Source organism: Echinops telfairi, unplaced genomic scaffold, assembly GCF_000313985.2.
Source record: "Echinops telfairi isolate 266 unplaced genomic scaffold, ASM31398v2 ScPeMD7_655;HRSCAF=1070, whole genome shotgun sequence".
Lineage (NCBI taxonomy): Eukaryota > Metazoa > Chordata > Mammalia > Afrosoricida > Tenrecidae > Echinops > Echinops telfairi.
Genome location: NW_022104553.1, coordinates 7996987 through 8017101, shown reverse-complemented (window position 1 = coordinate 8017101; position 20115 = coordinate 7996987). Strand labels below are relative to the sequence as shown.

Sequence of the window (20115 nt, the reverse complement as noted above, 5' to 3'; positions counted from 1 at the left end):
GTGACGAGGGCGGAGGTGACTTGAATTCCTCGGAGGATCTTCCAGGTTAGTGTGAGCCCCATGCTTCATTCCACATCAGTTTTTAGTCACCGGCTGTGCGGTATTCTCGGGGCTTCCCAGGCAGCTGCTCTGTGAGTCAGCTCCAGTGTAACTTGTGCTGGTAAGTCAGAGTTCATGCCCAAGTCGGATACAAGGGGAAGGCTTCCCTTGTGGAAAGGACACAGCTGCTTTAGAATAGCAGCTTCAAGATGCTCAGAGTGGCCGCCTGAGTCTAGCTTCCATATCCCCTTCTGTAAACCTGGGCATTTATATGTGGGGAAATTATTTACTCCCTGGACTTGAATACATAATATGGTCTATATACGAGATGTACCATACTGCCTCCATACACAAGACATACACACATGTGCACATTCCCAAACCTGCAAATACATACCCACACAACGTATATAGTATATAGTACATACATATGTAGATTGTTGTTATATATCTGTATGATACCTATACATTTTACACATAGGCTATTTTTATTGCTCTTAGGTACTCTTTAGTCAGTCCTGACTCGTAGGATGCCTATGTTCACAGGACAAAATACTGCCCAGTCCAATGCCATCCTTCTAATGGTCATGTTGGAGCCCATTGTTCCAGCCACTGCGCCAGTCCATCTCATGGGAGGTCTTCCTCTTTTTGTGCAGAACCTTCACTTTACTAAGCATGATGTCCTTTACTGTGGACAAATCCCTTTGGATAACATTCCCTACGTCTCCATCCTAGCTTCTAAGGAGCATTTTTACTGCCCTTCTGAAATAGATTGTTGGGTCCTGACAGCAGTCCAGGGTGGTTCCTATCTTCTTTATCTCTGTCATGATTCAATGGCATGCATTCTTCTCTGGCTTTCTCTGTTCATCATCAGCTATCACATGCATATGAACCAATTGAATACTGATTGAGTCAAGTGCCCCTTGGTCCTCAAACCAATATATTCGTTCCTTAACACTCAAAGAGGTCTTGTGCACAGATTTGTCTAACACAATATTTTGTTAGGTTTCTTGCCTGCTGCTTCTGTGAACATTGATTGTGGATCCCAGTAAAATGAAATCCTTGAAAAATTCCTATATATCTGGTAACTATATGTGTATGTGATATTGTTCTGTTTTTAATTATTATACACATGTAAATACATTGAATAACGTCCACTGGGGATCGGTGAAGAAAGAATAATATTTGAGCTGTTTGATCTTCATTTTGCCCCTTTCCTTAAAAGAAAATCCTGCTACTAAATTTTCTCAACTCAAAATGAATTTGAGAATATATATATATATATAATTTGTTGTTGTTAAATTGCTTCCCTTATCGACTCGCTCATCCTAGGTTTTATGACCAAAACCACGTTTCTCTTTGGCTTGAATTATCCAGGCTCCTGACAAATATAAAATTGACCAAGTAGCTGCTTACATTTCCCTCTAATATGGCTTATGTAGGCACGCTCATTTCCAAGAGAGAGTCTTCTTTTCTCCGTAGAATTGATTTCTGTTTCTCCTTGTTTTTCTTGTCCCACCACCATTCTGCTTGTTGCCAGTATTGCACCTTGCTGTTCTCATTGCATGACCTCTGAAATATATATCTTTGAACTTTTTATTGAGATTTGGGTGAAAGTTTACACAGAACAAATTGGTTTTCCAGTCAACAATTTATACACGTTTTGTTTTGTGCTATTGATTGCAGTCCTTACAGTGTAACAATACCCTTGCGACATCCTCTCTGTTGTTTACTTGTTTCAATTTGTCCTTTTTGGCTGTCTGAGCTTTATATCTGGGGAAATGCTGCCCTTTTGATTTCTTAGAGTGTACATCTTATGATATCATAGTTCACCTTCTAGACCTGTCTATTGTGTGGTGGACAGTTGTGAGGAGTGAGTTCAGTCCAGTCGTGAAATAAAGCTGGCCTTTTTTATTATTTTGAGGTTTTGTTCCATATTTTCCTCCTACTCGATCTAGGGGTTCAGCAGGAGCCCTGGTGGTGTAGGGGATTGTGTGTTGTGCTCCTGACCGCAAGGTCAGTTGTTGGAAACCACCAGCCTATGGGAGAAGATGAGGCTCCTACTCCTGTAAAGATGTAGCGTCTCAACAACCCACAGGGGCGGTTCTACTCTGTCTTCTTGAGTCACTATGAATCCAAATCAGCTCCATGGTAGCAGTTGGTTTAGGTATCAACGACTTCTGGTTTTGATTCCTTTCAGAGTAGGCAGCAACAATCACTGGGCACCATATATTCTTGCCGCGGGCTTGTGAGGTTGAGGCCATGTGGTCTATGAGTCCATTAGACTCATTGTTTACTTGTGTCTAATTTTCTTTACTCTTCTTTGCTTTGGATAGGGAAAGACCCATGTCTGTACCTTAGATGGCCACGCACAAGCTCTGCAGACCACAGTAGGATGTAGAACCGTGTCTTCATGGACTATTTCACGCCAAGTGAGCTTGATGTCTCCTGAGACTACAGGCCTGAGTCCCAGGCTGAGTTAGTTAGTTTATTGTGCCAACCTGGCTGATAAACACATGTGGGATTCATTGAAGGGCAGAGGGATAAATGGCTCAGTGAGCCTTGCCTTTCGAGTTCTCAGGTCTCTTGCTTTGTGATGGTCGGACCAGGGTGCAGCTGCCTTAGTCAGTTCCCTGCTTCAGCTGGCAAGGCTGACTTCCTGCAAGACATCCCCAAGGAGAATCTGCATGGACCTACCCGATGCAGCCCTGGGTGCTAGAGCAGCCGTGTGGAGACCCTTGCCAGTGCTGAGATGCTTACACATTCACTGACTTGGCTTTCCTCCTGCAGTCGGCATCATTGCGTCTGTTTTGTGAGATGGAGGAGGACTTTGTGGATTGGTGTTGGACATATGGGTTAATGGGTTAATGTTGGACTTGTGGGCTTGGGCAGCACTGGGTTGGGATGTTTTCTTGATGTGCACTTAACCTTTATATAATACTCTCTCTTATACATATGAGTTTCTGTGGATTTGTTTCTCTAAAGTACCCAGACTAGCACACAGGCCCAGCAACTCATTTCTCTCAGGATGTTGATTAAGGTTAAGAATTTTCCTCTGGAATGATCACTGAACTGTTTGGTCACTTAAGTGTTCCTCGTGAAGTACTGTGAACAACCCAACTGATATGCCTTTGAAGAAGCACAAAAGGGTTTCCCCCCCAGAACAGAAAAAAGCTCCACTGAACAGTGCATGTATAGTACACATTTTTTCCCTTCTTCTTCTAAGTGAGCTGGCATCACCTGGGAAGTTTCTCTCGGGTCACAGTGATTTTTTTTGTAAAAGTAATTTTGCTCAAACCTCGTTTTGTTGTTGTTTTTGTGAGGGCTGATTTAAGAGAGCAGCGTGAGGCTGTGAAATTTTGTTTTCTGCTCAGGAAAAATGCTGCAGAAACTGTTATGATGTTGAACACAGCTTATAAGGACAGTGCTATGGGAAAAACTCAAGTGTACAAGTGGTTTTCTCATTTGAAAAAAGGTAAAATGTTGATTGATTGATGGCAAATCTCATTCTGGACATCCATCAACTTCCCGAATGGATGAAAATGTCGACAAAATTCCTGCGCTTGTGCTGTAAGACCCACGACGGACCATTGAAGAGATGGGGAAGTTATCTGGATCATCTTGGAGCTCGGCTCAGCTAATTTTAATGGAATATTTGGGAATGAGAAAGGTCTCTGGGAAATCTGTGCCTTGGGTGCTGACTGACTAGGAAAAACAGCTTCAAGTGGAACCACACCATGCTTTGAAAGAATAGCTCCCAAGTGACCCAGACTTTTTTCACCCCCAAGGTCATTACTGGTGATGAGACATGGTGCTACTCGTCGTAAGCTTACGACCTCAAAGCAAACAACATCAATCAAGCCAGTGGAAGACACCATCTGTCACCTCGCTCCCCCAAAGCTCAAGTGAAATCGAAAGATATCATTTTATTTGATGTGAGGAGGATAGCACACTTGGAGTTCATTCTACCAAGTCAGACTGTTCATTTAGCAAGTTTTCTACTTAGAGGTCCTGAAAAGATTGCATAACAGTGTGCAACAAAAAAGGCCTGATTTGTGGCCGACAGGAGATTGGTTTTGCCACCATGACAATGTACCTGCTCACACAGTCATCTCAGTGTGTCAATTTTTGGCACACCCCCCCCCCCACAGCATGCTTCTCTTTCCCCATGTACCTTACTCATCTGACCTAGTTCTGGATGACTTCTTTTCGTTTCTGTGAATGAAGAAGGACATGAAAGGACAGCGATTTGACAACTTAGAAGAGGTGAAGAAAACAACAAGGGAAGCTGTCAGGCATCCAAACAAATGCCTTTTAAAAATATTTCCAAGAATGGAATCACAGCTTTGATGAATGTATTACGTGTAATGGAGAGTACTTTGAAGGTGCTAAGGTTGTTTTGTAAAAAGAAAAATAATAATAATAAAAATAAATACATAGCTTTGAAAAAATACGGTTTCGGGGGGAGGTACTCCTATGTAGATCCACAGTGCTTCTTAGAGGCAAGGATGGCAAGATTTTGTCTTACATGCTTTGGGCATGTGGTCATGAAAGACCAGTGCCCGGAGAAGGACATCGTACTTGTTAGACGGGCAATGAAAAGAGGAAAGCCATCAACAAGAGGGACTGGCACAGTGTGTGCAACAATGTGTGAGGATGGCTCAGGACCAAGCAGCGCTTCATTTTGTTGTGCACAAAGTTGTGAGGGGTTGGAACTGATTTGGCACCTAACAGCAACATGTCTTTACCTTATCCCTCCTTCGAAATATTATCTGCCATGCCTATCTAGGCATCATTATTGAATACCTCCTAAAGTATACCATTTAATCCTTAAAGCAACTTTGTAAAATATAGTGTCACAAATAGGGAGATTTTCTCAGAGGTAACTGAGCCTGTAATTCCAAAATCCGTATTCTTTCACTGTAAAATGCCTTTATAAAACATAATATAAAAAAACCATAATATAAATCAAATTTCCTTAAAAGTATTGATATGTCTCTATTGCCATAATGTGAACTCCTGATTTTTAAAAATAGTTTTGAGTACCCTTCACAACGTAATTTTGTGATTTCTTTCAGAATGTTATAAATGTGCTTGATCTTTGCATTACTAAAATGTTCATGTACAGGAGTTAAAGGCAACAGAAGTAAATACAATTACCTATACCATCATGCTATAGTAGTAATAATAATAAGCTAGGCATGGATACATAGGTAGCCACAAAACCTGAACAAATGTGGGAAGGAGAAAGAGAACTTATATGTATGGCAGATGATATTACTAAATATGTATTTATATGCTTTAAATATAGACATGAATATAGCAGCACATACAGGTGACACAGTTTTGAGGACATCTGAACTACAATGAAACGCCTTGAGGGAATGAATCACTGGGCCTTGTTGTCAAACCATAGTTTCAGGAGACATCAAGTTTAGTTGGCACAAAATAATTCATAAAGAAAATGTTTATGACCTTATTTTTGTGAGTCGTGTCTGGAGTCGACAAAATTCACAAGTGGCCATCCAAGGTGCCATTATTGGTCTTTCCCTATCAAGCAAAGAAGAATGAAGGAAATCAATAATGAATGGAGAAAATTCATCCAAAGGACTAAAGGACTATGTGAACCTCAAGCTCATTTTACAGAGACCAGGAGTACTAAATGGTGCCCAGCTACCACCACCAACTGCTGTGAAAGAAATCACATTATACGGTCCTAGACAAAAGGAGAGAACATGTGGAGCAAAAGTAAAAAGAAAAGAATCTCTACCAGGTTTATTGGTCAAATAGAGACTGGTGGGACCCCTGGGATGAGCGCCTATCATTACTCTTCAAGTCCAGAACTGAATTCATGCTCATCTCTCAATTTCTAGTCACAAAGTAGACAGGTCCATGCAGTGAATGGTAGCACTCGGGAGGGGAGTTATTCACTTCTTGAGCCATCAACCCTATTATTTGTACCTATTCCAAAGAAAAGTGGCCTAATAGAATGCTCAAATTATAGAAAAAATATCATTGATAACACAAGTAAGTAAAATTTGTCTGAAGATCACCCAACAACAGTTACAGCAGGTACATTGACAAAGAGCTGCCAGAAGCTCAGGCTACATTCAGAAGAAGACCTGCAACAAGGGATGGCATCGCTGATGTCAGATGGGTCTTGGCTGAAAGCAGAGAACACCAGAGAGCTGTTCAATTGTGTTTTATTGGCTATGCTAAGGCATTCAACTGTATGGACCATAACAAACTGTGTATAGTCTTGAGAAGAATGGGGATCCCAGAACACTTTGATGGGCTTATGTGGAACCTGTACATGGATCAAGAGGCAGTTGTGTAAACAGGACAAGGGCGTACTGTGTGGCTTAAAATCAGGAAAGTTGAGCAAATAATCAGAGAAGCTGGATTATATGAAGAAGAATGTGGCAATAGGAGTCGAAAAATGTTTCATTAACAAATGCTCATATCTACCCTGTTTCCCCCAAAATAAGACAGTGTCTTATATTAATTTTTGCTCCCAATGATGTGCTAGGTCTTATTTTCAGGGGCTATCTTATTTTTCCATGAAGAAGAATACGGTACACATTTATTGTTGAACAACAAAAAAGGAAGTTTATTACCTGTATATGGTACGGTAGTCGTCATCACAAACCAGCATAACCAGCCAAACTGTGAATCCTACAATATCAAGAATTTCTTGTTACTACCATTATTTCCATGTACAACAATCTATGGTACATTTACTCATTTATTCAATGACAGTCATGTCATCATCCTCTGGAACATCATCATAACAGTCGCAACCCTTATTTTTGGGGAGGTCTTATTTTCGGGGGGATGCCTTATATTTCAGTGAGAGGCAAAACTGTAAATAGGTCTTATTTTCAGGCGATGTCTTACTTTTGGGAAAACAGGGTATTAGTAAATGAAAATTGACAAGTAAAAACCACAAATTAACAATATTAACCTAGTAAATTACCAACGGTTTCTAACATGATTTTGGTGGGGTGCAATTCTATGGGAGTTGTCAGATACCCTTGATCAGAAAATAAATTCAGCATCAAGAGTAGAGGACTGCTTATTAACAACCTGTGATATGCAGCTGACACAATGTTGCTTGCCGACAGTGAGATGCTTGCTGATGAAGACCAATGATTGCAACCTTCATGATGGATTACAACTCACTGTAAAGGAAAAAAAAAGTATCCTCCCAACTGGCCAGTGGTAACATCGTGATAAACGGAGAAAAGAGTGAATTTGTTATGGATTTCATCTTGCTTGCACCCACAATCAATGCTCATGGAAACAAAAGATCAAGAGATCAAGAGATTATTCTGGGCAAATCTGCTTCACAGTATCTCTTTAAAGTGTTGAAAGGCAAGCATGTTACTTTGAGGACTGTGGTGTGTATTTTCAGTGACTTCATAGGGGTGTGAAAGTTGAACATTGAATAAGGAATAAGAATTGATGCATTTAAATTATGGTGTTGGGGAAGAATATTGATAGTACCTTGGGCTGCCCCCCCCCCCCCAACAAGACAAAAGACCTGTCTTGGAATAAGAAGAGCCAGAATACAGTGGCAAGGATTATGAGATTGTCTCAGATACTTGAGACACCTTGTGAGGAGAGACTGATCTCTGGAGAAGGACATCATACTTGGTAAAGTCATGGGACAGTGAGACAGAGGAAGACCTTTGACCATATGCATTGACTGCATCCGTGGATTGACGTGGCTTCATCAATGGGCTCAAAACATAACGACAGTTGCGAAGATCACAAAGGAGCAGGCAGCGTTTCCTTCTGTTTTACATAGGGTCGCTATGAGTTGGAAAACTGCTGGATGGCACCAAACAACGACAACATGCACACAATTGGCATTACCTAATTTGTGGTAGATTTCTTACCTTCTAGGTAGTAGATCGAGGTTCAATTTCCAGCTAATACACTCTATACACAGCCATCACTTATCTGTCACTGGAGGCTTGTAGGTTATTATGATGCAGAATAGGTGGTATTTAAAAAAAATTTTAATCATTTTTTGGGAGCTCTTAGCGATATTCTAACAATCCATAGTTCAATCACATCAAGCAGTATTCTACAACTGCTACCACAGTCAGTTTCAAAACACATTCTTTCTTCTTGAACCAATTGATACCAGCTTTATCCCCCTTCCCCCAGGAACCGTTGCTTTTATTATTATATCGCATCTTACACCATCCAATATATCCATTCACATACAATTCTGTTGTGTGCTCCCCTTGAGTGAAGTTGTACAGGCATCAATGCTATCATTTGTTCCCCATTCTCCTCCTTCCCCACCCCGCTTCCTGTTCCCTTAGGGAACCATTACCCCTGTTACTGTTTCTGAAGGCTATTTTTTTTAATCTTGGTTTTCATGTATCAAACAATCTTAATTATAAAAATGAACATACACAAGTCTAACATGATTAATGAGGAAAAACAAATAAAAACCATAATAGTAAGGATAGGAAATATTAAAGAACTAGAAGATAGTTCTGTGCTTCATCAGTGCTATACAGTATCCTGGATTTATAATCCCTTCCATATTACCTTTCTGAGAGGAACTGTCCAATTATGTTACAGATGGGTTTTGGGTCTCCACTACATCTCCACCCCTTCACATAAATGTGGTTGCTTGGTTTTGAACTTCTGATGCCTTTTCCCATTGAAACCTTATAATCACACAGGCTGGTGTGCTTCTTCCATGTGAGCTTTGATGCTTCCTTGCTAGATGGCCACTTATTTGACTACAAGCCTTTAAGATCCCATACACTAAATTTTTTAATAGCCGTGTACCACTAGCTTTCTTCACCACATTTGCTTAAGCACCCATTTTGTCTTCACTGATCGTGTCAGGAAGGTGAGTATCATACAGTGCCACAGTATTGGAACAAGGTGCTCTTGTATAAAACTGTGATAAACACAATGGAATACTACCATTCCTGAAAAATAGCGGTGCATTGATGAAACAACTCATCTCATGGAAGGATTTGGAGGATATTATACTGAGTGAAGTTAGCCAAGCACAAAAGGTCAAGTACAACACGAGTCCACTGAGGTGAGTTGAAACAGCAGAACAGGCATAAGGGAAAAGACACACAACACACAATTCCTGGACCGAGGAGCCGATACTCTGGCATGAGCCAAACCAATAATTACAGATTCAGCCATCATAAAAAACAGATGCAGAAAGCACCTGTGTTGAAAAGTATTTTTTAACCACCTCTCTTAAGCCTTTAAGGCCCAGAGAGGGGTGGAGGAAGAAAAAAGACGTCAATGGGCGTCAGGGTACTAACCCAACCAAGGGGAGGGTATTATTTATATCTCCACAGGAAAGGGAGAGCAAGAACAGATTTAATTCCAGCGTGTCGACCCTTGAGGGTGATGTACCTGCTCAGAGCAGCGTGTTTATAGAGATGACTGCAGGGCTGACCTCAGTTCCATAGGTGAAGTCCCCTCCCTAGAGGACAGTGCTACAGAGGATGGCGCTGAAGATACCGTTTGGAGAGAGTGCCCCTCTTATTTGGGGGCAAACCAGGAGGGGAGTGCAACAAATCAGTGATGGCAGCGAAGCCACGAAGTCCCTGAGGAATCCTGATTGTAGACTTTTGACTCAGGGACCAGCATTTGGCATCCTATCTGAACTGGTTGTGGATTATGCACAAGGAGACCGCACTGAACGTTTAAAGGTGTAATGGCACTAAACAGCTCCATCCTTGACTACAGGTATAGCAATGGGGACTTTTAGGATGCACGCCTTTTGGATATGAATACTGAAGACCAAAAGGTGTGCGTGTATTGCTTGGAATAGGTTTTAAAGGTACTTCTTGATCCCTGGCGGTGTAGTGGTTACATGTTGGGCTGAAATCTGCAAGGTCCGCAGTTCAAAACCACTAACCCCTTCTTTCTACTCCCTTAAAGAGTTACTGTCTCTGGAACCCAAATTAGGATCACTGTGAGTTGGCATCGACTCAAAGGCAGTGAATTTGGGTGGGTTTTTTTTTGAGTTTACCTTGACGATGGCAGATAAGGGAGAAAGTTGATCTACTGCTGAGAATTAGATAATGAAATCCTCATGGACCACAACACTCTCATCTTACTGGTTATTGGTTGACTATGAATCATGACTTGAGGAAACCCTGCAGATCACAGAAGAATATGATCTGATAGCATATTGGAAGATGAGTCCCTGAGGTTGGAAGGCATTCAAACTATCCTGTGGCTGTACCAATCCACTTGAGCATCTCAGTGATTGCCAAGATGGCACCGGACTGCTGCTACCTTTTCATGTAGTTTTACATGAGTCACAACTAACAGCACCATGCCTCCCTTTATGTTTTGAAAGTACATCAACCCTCGCTTGCATAAAATTGAATTGCATCATCTAACCTTCTCATTTGTTGACCCCAGATTAAAGAACAAAAACCAACAAGCAATCTGCATTTCAGAAACGTAAAAACTGAACAATATCTGTGTACAAAGTATGTTGATCATTCCACTTTTTAAAAGATCAGTATAAAGTTTAAGAGAACATGCCTTTTTTTCTCTCTTTGCTCAAAACAGAAAATTTTACCTATTATTTATCTATTTCACAGCTCCTCAGCATTTAAATACTATTTCTCATTTAAATACTATTTATCTTGAAAATATTACTTTGAGATAATTTTTTATGCAACTGCTTAGAACTCAGCTATGAAATATTTGGGAAATGAGAATACAGTCTGCCTCTTTACATTTCCCTATGTCCCTATGTCTCCTTTTCCTGTCATGATGTATGTTGGGTTTTATCAAACATATAGTAGGCAATCAACAATGTTTTCCAAATGATTGAATTAACAAACTAATTAGCCAGTGGAAACTAAATAAAAAAGACAAGTAGAAAATAGAATTCTTTCAGCCACCTGTCATTTAAACCTGTTTGTTCTTATAATATAAGGAGGCTATGCAGGTGCCATTTGGTTATTTGTTAGCAAGATCAAAGGTAAATAATTGATGCAAAGCCCATTTTCTACATTATTACGTTCCAAAGATATTATTCCCATAGTCATCTGGTTCCATAAGGTAGTTTCATTTGGATAACAGTTTTAAAGACCCCACCTTTTTCCTGCTTCTACAAAAATAACAATGTAGATTCCATGTTACAGATGACACCAGAGTGTCTAAAGATCTTTGTTTCTTTGGGGCTACTGGGTGGGTTGGAACCTCCAGATTTGGGGGAGAAGCTGAGTGTTTAACCTTTTCACCACCAGGATTCCTATTTCATTGTGGGACTTGAGCATGTATTTGCCTTTGTAACTCAGTTCCTGGCGATGCTGATGCTACTGGCATTTGAGACTATGGAGCTAGGTTGTGATGGACATGAAGAAGTTACTGGTTTTTAAGGGAAAACAATTTTTATAGCATCCTTTTATTCCCTTGCCTTATTGGTTTCATTATAAATTGTCTATGGAGAGTACTTTTAATCATTTCTGTTTACTCTCCAGCTACAAACTTCTGACTTTTCTGTGTTTTTTTCCCTCCAGAAGTGTTCAACTGTTACACCCTTGAGTGTTATTTACATCACATCCTTTATTTGAGCCTGCAAATGCTACTGAGAGTGTGCGTTACTGCTTTGCTTAGGTTAAAAGGTAAGATAACGGCGGTGTGAAGCTTCGGATCTTTTAAGAGTCCAGAGATAGCACTTTACAAGTGAAAAGGAGCATAATCTACAATCATATACATCTCTGGCTGTCACCCTAGCCCCATGGAACACCCCGCTCCCCGCCCCTGCCCCCCTCACTGGATCGTTTCTTGAACTTGAAGTCAGGTACACCGAAAATGTTTGGACTGGGAATGTAGCAATTATTCTGTGAGCTGCTGAAACCCTGCTTCACCAGAGCAAACCAGCTGACACCATTCAGCCTGAAGGGCTTTTCAGCAGAGCATCTGTTTTTTTGATATGCTTAGCCTATTAATTTTTATCTCCAATGTGTTGGGACTGAGGAGGAAAATCCTCCTCCTTGATGCCTGTCTTTCCTTATTTTTTATGTTGGTATCACTGATATTCCTATAGAGCATATCCCCAGAACACAAAGTAGCTTCTTTATCCCTTAAATATTCTCTTTGCTGAAATTTGTATTTATCAGGAATGGATTTCATCATCTTTGAAATGGCTTCCATTCTTGGGATTTTAAAATCCTCCCCTATGTAGTTTTATATATGAGGGGGCTTCAAGAAGTTGCATGGAAAAATGGAATTAAATAGTACTGGAATGTTTTCATGAATTTAAGTTGATTCTAGCCATAGCCTTCTAAGTTATAACTGCCTTCCTAGGGAGTCATCGTTGGGAATATTATTTTCAGAAATAACCTGTCTCTTTAATGTCACAGGATTCTTTCCGGCCAAGGAGCTTTGTCACAGCCAAGATACCTCCACTCCTGTTGAATATACAAACGGTCACTATAGAAACTCCATTAGAGATAGCATTTCAAAAGGAATACTCCGCCAGGAACTGAAGACCAGGTAGGGTTTTCCAGAGCTCTTTAAGTTTTCAATTTAACACTGTTGATGGGAATTTTTTAGGGACAGCTTTGAGCCTGCCTAGGGGTAGAATATATAAAACTTTTAAGACATATTTTATTCTGAATGGCTTATTCAGTGCTGCATAATTACTTCAGGGTTTTTAGAAGGGATAATGCTATGTTAGAGCTTGTTGAAGATGGCATTTTAGAAGCAACCAAGATGAGAAGTAACACTAACATTCAGTAAAGTTGAAAGTGCTTTTTTTCCTTTAGACTATAAAGATAACATCAGTCATTTAATCACTGTATTCTGAAGGATCAAATTGTCTTAATCTTTTCATATTTTATTTTGGATGGTGATATGTCTACTTATTTTTTTAGTGATTTTAAACCAATTTCTACCTTCTTTCTAGTAGTTTTTATTTGACAAAGCAATGCTGATCATCAAACTCTGAACCTGGGGTATTCAGTTACATTCCTTTGTTTATCTAATGTCATCTTTTGAAGTTGTTTCAATATAGTTTGACTACAGTAAATAAAGTAATGACATCTACTATTTTTTCTACCCAAACGAAATGATTTATGTTTGAACTACTAAATAGCTTAAGTAAAGGAAAAAACTGAGATGATGAAATGCAAACATTTAAACCACTACCTTTGCGAGCGTGTCCCATCATTCACCTCGTCAAATGTCAGTAGGGATATCATTTCCGTGTGTGTTGTCAACACCACATCAACAGTAGACACACCAAAGCACAGGACGGGGTACATATACTTCAGGGTCTTATAATTATTCTACTTACCCAAACTTCAAACAAAAGAGGATACCATTTACATATTGTTGATACCCACAAGAATTTGGCTTCAAACCATTTCCCATGTCTCCTTCTAGAGTAAATAGTTGATTTATGCATTCAATGAAGCTAAAGGGACAAAGGAATCATTAATGATTAGTGAGTTCCTCTGGAGCACTGCCCAAGGGGAGAGAGACCGGGATCAAAGAGCTGGAGAGGGACTGGCCTCCGTGTTCTACTAGAGCTTCTGGTGAAAAGCTCTGAGCATTGTTGACTAGTTATTGCCTTTTCTGGGACTTTTCATGCATCTTATTACTACAAGAAATTGGAAATAGAAAAATTTTCAAGAAATGGAATTTAGAGCCTTGAGCACTGAATGCTGGAGTTAATTTTATTGGCATGAGTCACTTTTCTCACTAGAACCCACTTCTAAGAAGTCCCGCACCTGCAGATCAAATCTTACCTTGGACTGCACTTGAGCATGGTGTTGTTTCATTGCTTATGACTAACGCTCACTTACAAACACCACAACAGTAAAACCTGGCTTCCATTATGCCTGCTGGAGAAACGGAAGAAGGAGCAGTGTTTCTAATTTGGGGTACATGCTTCTTTGAACATTTATGGAATTTTAAATGCATCAGTGGCTATTGGAATAAAGAGAGGTCAGTATTGAAAGGGGTGCGGAGGAAAATGCCTTGTTCATAGTTTTAAAAGTTGACACAACTTAGGAATAAGAATGCACTCTCTGGATTGTTTTGGTCAAATGCTTTCCTGAGAGAAATGCTTATAAAATAAGTGGATACACCACCTAAGAATTTCAACTAGGTACTACTTCTAGAGCTCTATAAGGCCCTTTGAAATAATACTGTTTTAAAAAATCAGATTTATGAATTGATATAAATCATCCAATTGTAATAAAAACAAGGAGCAGGTTTTAATCATTCCAGCAGATACCCACATATCAATAAATTAAAGAGACAAGCATCCCAAGCCATGGCCACTGTGTTGATTGGAACTCAGAGTGATCCTATGTGGGGTTTCCTAGACTGCAGTCTGTGTGGGAGCAAGAACCCTCACCCTTTCCTGACAGCACCACCAGGGCTCTTCAGGAGGGAAACATTGCCCGGCTAACCATCTTCCAGGGAAAAATTTGCATTTAAAAATGATCTAATAAATAAATAGAAAAATGGAGGCCTAAACACGGGCACTTGTAGCATATGGAGTTGGACGTATTGATGCTTAGCGTATGAAGGTGTCAGGGTATGGTGACCCCTTTTCTGGGTGGATCCCGTGCTGCTGGTTTCTTGCCAGGAGCCATGGCATGGTGGCCATGCAGACAGCACACGAACAGGAGGAGGCAGAGCGACAGGATTATTGGGCAGTAAAATCAGGATACATGGGGTGCAGGCCCCCAGCAGGTCTATACTATTGAGAGGGCAAAGGAGTGAGACATAACCCAGAACTAACAGGCATGTATATTATCTACATTTATATCTATATCTATGTCTCTGTCTATGCCTATGTCTGTCTGTCTATCTATCTATCTATCTATCTATCTATCTATCTATCTATCTATCTATCTATCTATCTATCTACCTACCTATCTATCTATCTGACAGGGGCCATTGAGCTCGGGGCTGGGGTTTTTCAAAATAAGATGGCTTTCACTAGTTGGCTGTGACTCAAGCGGTGGTCCCTGGTTGCCTGGGATTCAACTCTGTCCTTATCTGGCAGGGTCCTGGGAGGTCAGACTCATGGGTACCGGCCTCTTGTATCTGGTGACTTATCAATCAGAAAGGTCACGTGCCTTTTCTGTTCTTGTTAAAAGGGCAGTCAGAAAGCCCTTTCCCGTCGTATGCTGACAAATACGCCAGCATTCTCATTTGTAAGTATTCATACTTGCGACTCAAGTTGCAAATAATTTTTAGTATAGTTGCTGTCTGGTAAGGGAAACTGGTGGTTCCCGGGTAGAATTTGTGGCTCCTATACCGGAGATGGAGGGTTGATACCTGGCGAATGCTTTGCATACACAGTTGGTGTCTTTATGTCAGTGGAAGTTTGGGTATTTTCTGTCTTGCTGAGCAAGTTTCAAGGGGGTTACCAGGCCAAGAAAGGCCTAGTGATCTACTTTGGCAAAGTGGCCAATGAAGGGCCTATGGATTACAGTGATTGTTCTCTCATGCAAATGCGGTCACATGTTGGGGCCAACCCAAGGACAGCTGGAAACAATAATTGCGAATCGACTCAACAATAGTGGGTTGAGATAGAATATTGATTGGTGCCTATTTGTCCTTTCCTTTCTTCAGGAAATGCCAGGACGTTGAACGCAGTCTGCCAAGGCCTCGTGGTGCTTGAAATATAAGAAAGTAGATGAATAAATTCATAAAAAAACTAAGTAAACCATGTGGCTACTAAGGTTCCAGTTCATATATGAATGGGTCTATTTCAGATGAAACATTTAGCCGTGTGCTTGCAATCAATAAATGGATACAGACCAGTAAGACACCTGTCTTAGTCTCCTGATGGTGTCTTTCAAAAAGGTCTAATCGAAGCAGAGGCTTCCAAAGGCCTCTGTACAGTTACTCTGTACAGAGTACTTTGTACAGTTACTCTGCTGGGCTAGTTACTCTGCTGGGCAGAAAGGTCAGCTTCAGAAGGCTAGGGTGAGTTTTTCTGTTTTCTAATAGCTTTTCTTGGCCTATAATTCACATATCATACAATGTAATAGTTGATTAATATTAAAAAGAGTTGTGCCATCATAACCATAATCAATTTCAGAACCTTTTCTCCCTTCTCATACTCACCATTACTAGCTCTCCATCCCTGCCCCCCACAAATCCTCACCCCTAGCCAGCTGCCATCTCTAGCTAATTATTAATCAGTGACGGTCTCTGTAGCTTTCCCTCTCCTAGATTTGTATACACAGAACGTCATATAAAACACAAACAAGAAACAAACAAAATAACAAAACAAAGCAGAGGAAAACCCTCAATTGAAATGAAAGCAGAAACTATTAAAAATGGAAACAACTTTAAAATGGGTCCAACAGGAGAGAAATGAGAATGTGTTACATTTAACCTAACTACCACTGCCAGAATAGCTTTTATAATGGTCAGAGGGGATTCAACTGAGGCTTAATCTGTGTGGGGACCCTGAAAATGGATTTTGTGCTTCTGCAATGGTTAATGATTTGGGGTGATCCCAATTGGGTAACCCGACAGGCTTTCTTACAGGACAAGAACAAGTAGGTGGTCTTGAAAGAGTCTATTATGTAATCTCCAGGTTCCTTTCCCTCACCAAAGTCATCTTTTCCAAGTCCTCTTCCTTCCTCTTTGTATCTAACTTTCACATCCCAGTTGCCAATAATTATCAATGTCTTTTGATTTCAAACCTGGAGCTGTAATATTGAACGATTCCAGAGCTTTCTGGATAAGATATTGAATGATGGAGGAAGCAGCCAAAGAAGATGGAAAGAATTCAGCCATTGTACCAAAAAGAACTCGACATTAAACCATTTCAGGATGGAGCATATGATCAAGAACCGATGGTACTGAAGGTAGAAATGCAAGCAGCAATAGAGGCATGATCCAGAAAGGAGCCTCCAGGAATTGATGGGCCACCAATTGACATGTTCCAACAAGCTGAGGAAGTACTGGAAGTACTCATTCCTCTATGCCAAGAATTTTGGAATACCTGGTCATCTGACTGGAAAAGATCCGTATTTGTACCCATTCCTAAAGAAAAGTGACCCAACAGTATGCACACATCATTGCATATCACATGCAAGCAAAATTTAGATGAAGACCATTCAGCAATGATGGAAGCAGTACATTAACTGGGAGCTGGCAGACATTCAACCAGATGCAGAAGAAGACAAGGGCATATCATTGTCAATGTCAGATGGATCTTGTCTGAAAGCAGAGAAGATCACAATGACGTTTATTTACTTGTGTCTTATTGATTATGCAAAGGCACTAGACTGTGTGGATCATGACAAACTATGGATGCCATTGTGAAGAAGAAAATCCCAAAACACTTCATTGTGCTTATGTGGATCCTGTATATGAATCAAGAGGCAGTTGTGGAAACAGAAAAGGGAATGGTTTAAAACAGGAAGGTTGCTTCAGGATTGTACCCTCTAGCATTATTATTCAACCTGTTTATTCAGTGAATAACCAGAAAAACTGGATTACATGAAGAAGAATGTAATATTGGACTTGGCGGACAGCTAATTGACAACCTGCAATATGCAGTTGATATAACCTTGCTTATTGACAGTAAGGAGGAATTAAAGCAATAGCTTTAATTCAAAGATAATAGCCTTCAGTACATACCCTGTTTCCCTGAAAATAAGACGGTGTCTTATATTAATTTTTGCTCCCCAAAATGCGCTAGGTCTTATTTTCAGGGGCTGTCTTATTTTTCCATGAAGAATATGGTACACATTTATTGTTTATTGTTTTATTAAAAGAGACCTCGCATTTCCTGTCTGCTCCGGCTGCCCTGCGGCCAACAGTGAGCTGCGTGGTGGCGCCCGCTGCTACGGTCCAGAGTCCAGAGTTACTGTAACTTCAGGGGGCCTTATTTTCGGGGGGGGTGCTTTAGATTTCAGTGAGAGGCAAAACTGTCAGTAGGTCTTATTTTGGGGGATGTCTTACTTTCGGGGAAACAGGGTAGTATAACTCAATGCAAAGAAAACTAATAAATCCTCACAAGAAGACCAATAGATCTTGATAACAGAGAGCAGATTGAAGTCAACAATTTCATCTTCTTTGGATCCACAATTGGTGCTCACGTAAGCAGCAGCCAAGAGTTCTATTGCACATTGCGTTAGGTAAATCTGCTGCACAATATCTCTTGATAGTGCAAAAGGTCCGAATGTTACTTTAAACACTAAGGTGTGCCTTCCCCAAGCCATGGCCTTTCAATTCCTTCAAGTACATGTGAACGTTGGACATTGAATAAGAAAGGTAGGAAGGTGGACATTGAATAAAGAAGACCATACCATTTAAATTATGGTACTGGCAAAGAATATTGAAAGTCTCATGGGCTGCCAAAAGGATATACAAATCTTTTCTGGAAGCAGTACAGCCAGAATGCTTCTTAGAAGCAAGTATGACAAGCATTTATCCCAACTATTTACTATTTAGGACATGTTATCAGGAGGGACCAGTCCCTGAAAAAGGACATCATGCTTGGTAAAGTAGAGAGAGGCTTAAAAGAGAAAGACCCTTGACAAGATAAATGGACACAGTGGCTGCCACAAAGGGCTCAAACACAGGGGCAAATGTGAGGCTGGCGCAGGACCAAGCAGTTTTTCCTCCCTGTTGTTCATGGGGTTGCGACGAGAAGGAATCAATTTGATGGCGCCTAACAACAACCACCCTACCGCAAACAATTCTGCGCGCTTCAATTTCTACTGCCCAAACAGCAATGGAGGCATCTTCAAGGGGATCAAGTCACGTGCCTTTTCTATATTTTTTTTGCGTTGAGGGGGTAAAAAGAATTCTCAAGGATCAGATTCCCCAGTGTAATTCTCAGAGGACTTCCCTTGCTACCCTCCAATATTTTATGATAGAAAAAAGGTTTCCTCAGTACCACTTTCCTGGCCTTTTCTTACCGGTAGAGTTTCCAATATCCTTAAAACGTCTTCATCAGTAAGCTCCAGGATGGTTCTATGAGAAGGCAGCTCTTCGTCAGGCATCTTTTGAATGTCTTCCAACCCAAGGTACACATCTTCTGGCACCATATCTGACAATGTTCTAATGCTGTTTGTCAGGTTTTCCGTGGCTAATTCTTCCAATGTGAAGAGCCTAGTCTTTATTAGCACTATGTTCTTCGTCTGGAAGCTCTGCAGAAACCTGCTATTTTGGGTGACCCTGCTGGTATTTGGAATGCCAGTGATCTAGCTTCCAGCATTGCAACTACACACAAGCCACACACTACAGACAAGTGGTCGAGTGGAAGATTAGAGGGGTGGAAACACTGCATTCAGAAGTATGTAGCCCTAGCCGGAGGATAGGTTGAGGAACAATAGTTTCATGTTTTGCATTTTTTTGTTTAATTAAGGTTTATGGATTTTGTAGCCGTATTCTTTTACTTCCCCTTGCATATACATAGGAGCCCTGGTGGCACAGTGGTTGTGTGCTGGTCTGCTAACTGCAAGTTCAGCAGTTTGAAACCTCCAGGGGCACCATGTGGGAAAGATGGGGCTTTCTACAGCCATAAAGCATTACAGTGTCAGACACCCTCTGGATGTCACTCTAAGTCAGTATCAGCATGAACTCAATGGCGGTGAGTTTGGTATCGAAGCTTAAGCGCTCATGAAGCACTTGTAAGATATTATGAAAATCAAGGCATGCCTATAAAAAGCAAGGAACCTGTCTCAACCACAACAGATTGCAACAGATTCTCTTCACTAGGGAACTCACAAGTGATGAAAAACACAATAGAAATTTTTTATTTTCTCAATATGCTATTAATTAAATTATTATAGAAAGCTATGCCTCTCAAATCTCCAATCTTGTTTTTGTTTTCTTCTCAAACAAATACTGGCTTTCTTGTTGTAAGGTGCCTGGAAATGGTTTTCTTTGGAATTTGATTTTTTTATTTTTATCTCCATATTTATAAAAGAAGAAACATACTGTGATTTAAGGGACATTGTGGTAGTCTGGGTACTTTAGAGAAACAAATCCACAGAAACTCATGTATAAGAGAGAGTTTTATATAAAGGTTAAGTGCACATCAAGAAAACATCCCAACTC

General features: G+C 40.5%; 1 protein-coding gene across 1 annotated transcript in view; it reads right to left on the bottom strand.

The window, feature by feature from the left end:
• Positions 1-19100, bottom strand: part of LOC101657136 (cytochrome c oxidase subunit 5B, mitochondrial-like) — a 101667-nt gene extending 82567 nt beyond the window's left edge. Inside the window, exon 1 of the mRNA XM_045292257.1 lies at positions 18972-19100. Within this exon, the coding sequence (XP_045148192.1) occupies positions 18972-19100 (129 nt within the window). The remainder of the gene's footprint in view (positions 1-18971) is intronic.
• Between the last annotated feature and the right edge of the window lie 1015 nt (positions 19101-20115).